This window comes from Notothenia rossii (genome assembly GCF_949606895.1).
Source record: "Notothenia rossii genome assembly, chromosome: 8".
NCBI classification, from domain to species: domain Eukaryota; kingdom Metazoa; phylum Chordata; class Actinopteri; order Perciformes; family Nototheniidae; genus Notothenia; species Notothenia rossii.
Genome location: NC_136906.1, coordinates 69,428,114 through 69,436,685, shown reverse-complemented (window position 1 = coordinate 69,436,685; position 8,572 = coordinate 69,428,114). Strand labels below are relative to the sequence as shown.

The following is an 8,572-nucleotide window of genomic DNA, read 5'->3' as shown; positions in this document are numbered from 1 at the left end:
AACATCAGACACAAACAGAGATGGCTGCCGCATGCTTTGTGATTGTCTTAATTGGATAAATCACGCCGGCTTAGAGGGGTCGCAGTCTCCATCCATCTGGACCAATGTATTGATACCCCATGCTGATGGAGGGAAGATGGAACACACTTCACCTTTTGTCTCTTTCTCTTTGTCTTATTAGTACAAAATGGAACAAACATTTATAAAAAATACCAATAATTTATCTTCTGATTTTACATTAAATTAGGGGGCTTAGGATACATCACAGGATGTCCTAAAACGTGCCTTAAATGTTGATAAGATTGTAAGAATTGTATTTGATAGCACACTTTACAAAACTAGTAAATGACTTATGTCATGTTTTCTAATGGCTGCTTGCCCTTACTTGGTTAAATGTGTCTTTGGTAAAGAGAAAGAGCAATAATGTTTTGGTATTGTGTGTGTATTTGTTTGCTTGGGTGCATGAATGTGTTCTTGCCCAACACTATGGAAACTCAAAGGGGCATGTAGGGGGAAGCGTTCTTATCTTGTCACAGAACATATTGGCCAAATGCCAGAGATACTGCAGCAGGGTACTGTGGGGACAAGGCTGACACTTATACTGTTGCACATGCCGTACAGAAGGTGCATTTCAGTTCCCAATGTCTGTGGTGGAAAAGCAAATAAAAGTCAGTGTTGTGTTCTCTAAAGTAACCTAAAACCATCGATAGGGTTCAGAAAGATATTGGTGTGCTCAAAAAGATGAAGCCAATAATCGAATGCTGGTTCTCGAAAGGAAACGCGGTTAAAATCCTTTAAAAAAAAAGAATCATTTTTTTTTATAAAGCTGTTACATGGCTTAGTCATAAAAGGATTGAAGATGGTTTCAACCTTGGCAGGTCATTTCATATTTGGTTCAAAAGGAAACAAATGCAATACTTTACTGAATAATCATCAATGTAGACCAATATTGTATACACTTCAAATTATCTTTCAATGTATTGGGAATAAACTGAATTCAAATATGTTAGTAGAAGAACAAAATAGTGTGATTTAAAGGAAGAAACATATCCCAGTCTAATACAGTTGGCTTTAAACAGTAGATCTGCACAAACACAGACACACACACACACACACACACACACACACACTCAGACATCCTAACCTCTGTCTGTACATCCAGTGTGCAGTTAACTCTATAGTTCTCTGCGGGAGCCAAACTGCTGCATCAGGTATTCTCTTTGATGTGAACGGAACAAAAAAGCATCACACAATATGAGGTACGTGTACTGACTATCCGCCTGTAATCCTGTACAGTACAGACTCCAGACTGCTGTTGAAATGAGCGTATACATCTGCTCGGTTAAATGTGTGTCAATGAACACGGTTAAACAATAAGGTCTGACCTTTTTAGAGGGCAAATGTGTCAGCTTGGTGTCTGTGAATAATGTGATGAAGATCTCCCAAAAAAAGATAGGAAAAAGGGGCCTAAACATATTTACAGATGTGCAAGGAATACAATACAGGAGATTTAATTCATGCCAAAAACAATAACAGTATAATGTTCTAAAATAATAAAAACATTATTGTAATGTCAAATAAATAGATACAAAATTCCATCCAAGTGCCATATAGACACAATAAATCAATGCAGTTATATTGAAAGGGTATCTTGTTATGGTCAGCTGTGAACGCGCATTCCTGCACAGAAACCGCGAGTACGCGCAGATGGACGCGCACCTTGCAAGGCAGGCAGCACTCGGAACAAAGAAGCCGTGGACGAGGCTTTTTTTATCCGGAGGAGGAGGTGGGGGGGAAAGAGCGAGAGAAGGAGGGGGAAGGAGGTCCAGAGCACCGTTTACAGGAGGGAGAGCAATCTAGGATTTCTCCCCTTAACTCTGGCTAATAAACGACATGACGTCATTCTAAAGGATGTGGAACAGGCGCCAGAAAGGGGCGTGGCCTGAGCGCGGTGACACACGTGATTGACAATCTGGGGTCCGCTGATTAAAGGTACCATCATCCATTATGATGTAGCAACAACGAGGGGGATGAGATTACAAAATATGATGTTTAAGCTTCAAATCCGAGCACGAGATAATGGGTTTTAAATGTCTTTATCATTAAGCACCATCATGTCAATAACAATAAGGTAATATAATATAAGCTTCATTTTGTACGATATACCAAATAGGGCCAACAAATAGCTCACAATACTACTTACAAAAAATGTGTACATACTAAAGACCAAAAGTCACATGACTCTAGGAAACATCATATTGTATTGTTATATTTGAAATATAAGTTACTGTTTATATTATGTTTCATCTCTTATTGAATAACTGTATATTAATAATATGTAAACAAGGGGTTTAATTACTCAGATGACATCATTGATTAAACCTGAAAAGCACTTTATTAAGCATACCTCTCTTTTGTATGATAATAAACTAAATAGCTTTTCATATTGGACTGCTGCAATAATATTCTGTCATTGTTTTGTTCATCGTTTTTATTGAGACAGTCACAGCCTTTTCTTTGAATCAAGATGAATGATTTCTAACAAATTAAAAACCTGTAGCATGCTTGTCCAGTTACACCAGAAGCAAAAGTAAGACATGTAAACCCCCATCTGATCTTGCTTTGACAGTAAATCTATTTATATAATTGATGCAAGTGGACTTTAATAGTTCCTACTTTCTTCAGCTGTGTGCCTCTATACATTTCTGTATATTTCTGTGCCTTTCTCTAACATGTCAAGACGTGTCCCAGCCTCAACCTGCGCACACACAGCTCCGTCCTGTTGGACTGCAGTGTCTCTTTAAAAGGCGACCCCATGCACAGGATCCAGGGGGCTGGCCCTCGATCGACTTGCATGCGCGAGTCTGTGTATGTACGTAAGTGTGTGTATGTGTGTAAGAGAACGTGTGTGTGCAGCGCAGTGTGGAGAGCAAATCGAGATACAGTAGTAACCCGGAGTGAGGTGGCAGTCTTATTCCACATCGACATCCATCCTATCGATATCGCAAACGCACTTGACGAGTGAAAGAGGAATAGAGTCAAGATGGCATCTGGAAGTGGCCGTGGACAATCCGGGATCTAGTCTCTTCGGAGGGATTTTTTTGGGAAACCACAGAGCGCGAGTGACTGGCCGTGCAAGGTATTTCATTTAAAGTGTTGAGAGCGGATTTATTACGCACTTTCTCCTCAGCCATTTATTTACGGTGGGAGGATTAAGAGCCGTGCACCAGGACGGGATTTGGTGTAGATGAGCAAGTAGTGTTTTAGAATGAAGACCAGCTCAGCTCAGGCGAGGATTTAAATATGTGTTGCTATTTTTCGTTTGGAGTAGCGTGATTGACAGAAATAGAATAAACCTACACAATCAGGCGCTGCATCGCATCTGTTAGGTTGTGTTTTCGTTCGACTCTAACCGAGTGTGTTGGCTTTATTTTCTGTCTCCATGTCCTCAACAGGCGCTAATAACTAAGTTGCTCGTGGCCCTGGTGGGACTTCGCTGGTGTGGAATAGCAACAAAGGAAGGGAGCGCGCATTCATGGGACGCGACTTTGACAGCTCCTCATTTCTTGTCTTGTAACTTTACCTGGCATCGGGGGCTACATTGTAACCGGAGCGGGAGATAATGGCTGAGGCTTCGTTCCCCGACACACTCCCGGACCTAGAAGTGATCATTGATCCGGACTTCGAGCCCCAGAAGCGGCCCAGATCTTGCACCTGGCCGCTACCTCGACCAGACTCTAACGCGGTGAAACCAGATCATAATGACACAGATATTATACCTGAGGAGGAGGATGATGAGGATGATAACGCCACCACTACGGCTAACGATGGCTCTGGCTTGGCAACAGAGGACCAGGGCAGCAGCAGCCCCGTGGCCGATGGAGGGCTGTCCTCCTCCGGCCAGGAGAGCGGAGGCTCCCCGCACTCCTCGCACTCCCCGACGGCCAACTCTGGCGCACTGACTCCCAGCGGCCTGGCTGCTCAGCAGACCCCGAGGAAAGCATCATCTCGCCGTAACGCCTGGGGTAACCTCTCCTACGCAGACCTGATAACCAAAGCCATTGAGAGCACACCGGACAAGAGGCTGACACTGTCTCAAATTTATGACTGGATGGTGAGATCCATACCCTACTTCAAAGACAAAGGCGACAGCAACAGCTCTGCAGGATGGAAGGTAAGAATCTTCCCACTCACCCACAAAGCCCCCCCCCCTCCTTCCTCCATCAAAACAAAAACAAAACGCATGCTGCTTGTAAAACTTACAGAGGTACACACACATTCACACGCACACATTTGTACCATTTGCGTTTTTATGAGCGTCTGGCACTCATTATACCTCTCGCTCTCATTATCATTCTTATGGAAATTGCAGATCAGTCTGAGAACGTACAGCAAATGAGGAAAAATCCCATCAGGGAGGTATTTCAGATCATTAATCTTTTTAAGCAGCGTGGGGTTTCATGACCTACACATAATTATCTCATAAATTGACCAAATGTGACATCTTGCACTTATGCACAGACATTTAATAGACAAATAAGATTGTGGGGCTTTGATTGAAATCGCATCTAAAATGCATGTCCTTTGTCTTTTTTTTATACTCGACGCATTGGATGAGTTATGTGCACAATATTCCCTCCGAGGCCAGTCACAGTCACATGGCTGGAATTAGAACAAACAGTAACGTTGTAACCGGTTTGTCTGGAAACACAGTAGCCTATTTTGAGTGATGCAACCAGTTTACGCTCTGAGAATGATGAATTACATAAGGCAGTTTACTGTATGGCAGCTAACCCAGTTATAGGACAAGGAGCTGAATGTAAACAAACTATTTAACCATAATGCTGTGTGTTCAAGTGTGAAGACCTTTGCTGAACACATAACCTTGGCTGTCAAGAAACAATGAGAAGCATTCACAGTTATGTTATGGTACAGTTATAGTAACATCAGGTCTTCATATTTAGAAGCTAGGTTTCCATCCTGCTACTGTATTGCCCTGTTTGCCATTTGTTATGTAAACCTTGGCAGGGATCTATCTGCTGGGTCAGATAGGCATCTGCCTTGGGGGAATTACATAACTATTTGGTTGCAGTGTGCTGTTGAGGGTAAAGCTTCTTTTTTTTTATTAAAGGCAGCTATCTGGTCATCTGTGTGACCCCCAAAATGTGTCCAAGAACGAGGGAGGCGCAGAAGGTCAGAGAGCATAGATTAACACCCCTCAGTGGCTGAAGGCCCGTCCCATGGGGCGTGGAGCCTATAGGTTATATTTTGTCAGGGCTTCTCAAGTTTTGCTATGTGATATGCTTCAGCGACGAGCGAAGAGGGAGGTTGTGCGTGTAGCCCCACCAAGTCAAGGCCAGGTTCACCGTCACCATGCAGGGCAGTTACATCTGGAATTTCGGGCATGAAGGCCAGGCTGTTGGTGGGTTTAGTGTTACGCGTGGTTGGTCAATAAATCTCTGCTGTACCTTACAGCCTATGCCTTTTTTTAGTATACTTACAAGACACTTTTTTCATTACACTCTAGTTGATTCTTCTTCAAATAAAGTTGATACAACAACAAAAACAAATGGGTACAGTTCATACGACACCTTTACTTATAAGTCTGTGAGCTGGATGGCTTGAGCATTTCAAAGGATTTATAGGTTTTAGTAAAAACACAGCAATCTGAAACCAAAGACAGCCAGCAGAGCCAGGTGTTCAGAGGACTACCTCTGTATGGACACTTTTCCAAAGCCACTTTGCACTCCATTTCACTCTTACTGTAGGTTTCACCTCCGCACAGAGCTAGGTTTGAACACCTACAGTCTCATGCAGCCAGGACACCTTTGTTGAGGAGATTTGCTGAGCAAATCCAAATAATCCCCCCCTACCAGGTTTCCACTTACGTCATACTGTTTCATATCTTTGTCAGTTAATCATTAGCCCTGGTAAACTTGGTAAAGAATGCCAAACATAACTCTAAGACATATTTTATCACCTTATTGTCCCTAACCAAGAGAAGCCTCAATGTTAGTACATTTAGTTTTTCTTACACAATAAAGAACTCAGTGTACACTATGTTACCCAGGATTTATAATTTCCTTCCTAAATTCATTTTTAGGGCTAGGGTTGCGGTCGGATAATCCAAAAATAAGCTCCTAACGTCTAACCCTATCGTCTATTCCTTGACCTCTGAGTGAAACGTCTCGGGGTTAAGGGATAGTGAATAGGAGAATTCAAAAGGACTTAGGAGAAGAGACTGCGGTGCTTTAGAGAATCCGACTGCACTTTCACTATCCGACGTGTTTATGATGCGCCAGCGGACGTCATAAATGTGCGTCTGCTGCTGTGGGGAAACTATGGTAACTACAGTTTTCTATACAGCGGACTACAACATGGATGTATAATAAGAACGAGGGACTCATCTAGAGACTCTGCACCGTGCTCTGATGCTGTTGTTTTATGCTTTATGAACGTGGACAACAGAGAAACATATTCTTCATGACCAAAGTTGGAATTGAAATAAAAAATGAAACTTATGTTCGTCACCCTCTCCCTCCGGTCCACATTAATACAAATGATCCCAATACGTATGATTGTATGAACTATGAAAATATCTTAAAATCAATACAAATGTATTTATTTTAAACGTTAGCCCTTAACATCTATCACTGTGTATATCACCATTCAAACATCTTTTAAAAGTTGAACAAACCCCACACAGCTCAGTAAAGACTGTGAAATGTTGACTTTATTTGATCATTTCAGTAAAAACTAACGTTCATATTTCTCTTTTTTATTATAATACTGATGAACATTCAAAACAAAGCACTTTGGCAAGTTACCACATACGTTTTAAAAAATGCTTAAGCACCGTAACTTTCATGATATCATTTCTCGGTCATAATCGGTTGTTTCCGTGAACGGCCGACTGTTGTGTGACGGCAAATGCTGCGGCTGCAAGGCATTGTGGGGCAGCATTTTCTCCTCTCCATTCGTAAAGGGAGGTCCAGTGGTTCCTAAGCTAAAGGAGGTTATAAAGGAAGTTTGAAACCTTCTTTCCTATCATCTAGAGAATTCAAACAGCACTTATCATGGCTTCCGGGTCATTTCACTCCGTTAGGAAGGTTCCTAAGCTAAATGGACTATTCGACTTCAGCCCAAGTATCAAACCTCAGTGCTGTCAACAGGCATCCGTTGTCGGCTCTGATCCATAATCAGGGCAGATTTGTAAAAAAACTTTCATATGATAGCCATACATAGTCAAACATTCTGAACTATATTAGTCGTAATAATCAAATCATTGCGTGCTGTTAAGAGTTTGTTAGCTTAAGTATCAATGTTGGCTGGCTTTTTTAGTATCACACATTGTCCCAGAGCAGCCTGGCCCTGTGGTAGATATTTCCAGCAAGAGTTTGGGCAGGTCTGGTTCAGAGCTGCTGAAATGTGTGCTAAGAGAAGCTTTGGTATGGAGGGGGAGTATCGGGCAGCATCTCAAAATAGCACCTGTAAACACGCCTGTAACACTCTGAGTGTCTTTCATCTGTGTGTCTATCCTTTGCATAATCGAAAGTGTGTGTGTGTGTGTGTGTGTGTGTGTGTGTGTGTGTGTGTGTGTGTGTGTGTGTGTGTGTGTGTGTGTGTGTGTGTGTGTGTGTGTGTGTGTGTGTGTGTGTGTGTGTGTGTGTGTGTGTGTGTGTGTGTGTGTGTGTGTGTGTGTGTGTGTGTGTGTGTGTGTGTGTGTGTGTGTGTGTGTGTGTGTGTGTGTGTGTGTGTGTGTGTGTGTGTGTGTGTGTGTGTGTGTGTGTGTGTGTGTGTGTGTGTGTGTGTGTGTGTGTGTGTGTGTGTGTGTGTGTGTGTGTGTGTGTGTGTGTGTGTGTGTGTGTGGACTGTCATTGTGCAGACTGTCATTGTGACATAACCAGGTCTTGGCCTGCATTGGGCAGCTGCTAGGAACAGGGAGCCTGTTACAACAGGGTTAAGTAACACTAGAGCACAAGGTTCACAGTAGCCAGAAATACTTGCGTGAGCACACACGCATATACACACGTCTGATATTCTCCTTTAAGGATTATGAGGTTTTAACAACCTCACTCACTCTTGTTCACAGTACATACAGTTCTTTCTACCTCGGATGAAGTGACCGTTAAACTTTCTAAACCTGCCATACATTCTCTCACAGACAGACATGCTCAGACATATAACGAGCTGTCGCCCGGTCATGTTCAGGCTTATCACCAGGGTTCATGACGGTGAGCCTCTGCCGCAGGTCTTTATTTATACAGGGGTCAAAAATGTATTCATTAGATTATAAGACCCCTAAAGTCAAAATCAGGTGCTTTTCAACATGTACATTATTCATTGTGTCATGGTTTAATTGATGCTATTTGCAGGTATTTCATGTGCAGCTCAACCCACAAACCAGTGAGTAACAACCACAAGTGTTAAACACACCTCATTTGATCTCTCACTTTACAAAAAGACAAAAAGCAGAGATTCATTTATGGCACAACCATCACACAGATACATACGCAGAGGCTACTTTCTGCACATTCCTAAATTTGACTTTGTCTGGAGGCGTATGGAAAAC

At 42.4% G+C, this 8,572-nt stretch overlaps 1 protein-coding gene across 1 annotated transcript in view; it reads left to right on the top strand.

Moving 5' to 3' along the window:
* The first annotated feature begins 1,807 nt into the window (after positions 1-1,807).
* The window catches only part of foxo3b (forkhead box O3b), a 43,084-nt gene continuing 36,319 nt past the window's right edge, over positions 1,808-8,572 (top strand). The window contains exons 1-3 of the mRNA XM_079642809.1: positions 1,808-1,992; positions 2,741-3,139; positions 3,456-4,174. Coding sequence (XP_079498935.1) covers positions 3,623-4,174 — 552 coding nt within the window. The 5' untranslated portion in view covers positions 1,808-1,992; positions 2,741-3,139; positions 3,456-3,622. The remainder of the gene's footprint in view (positions 1,993-2,740; positions 3,140-3,455; positions 4,175-8,572) is intronic.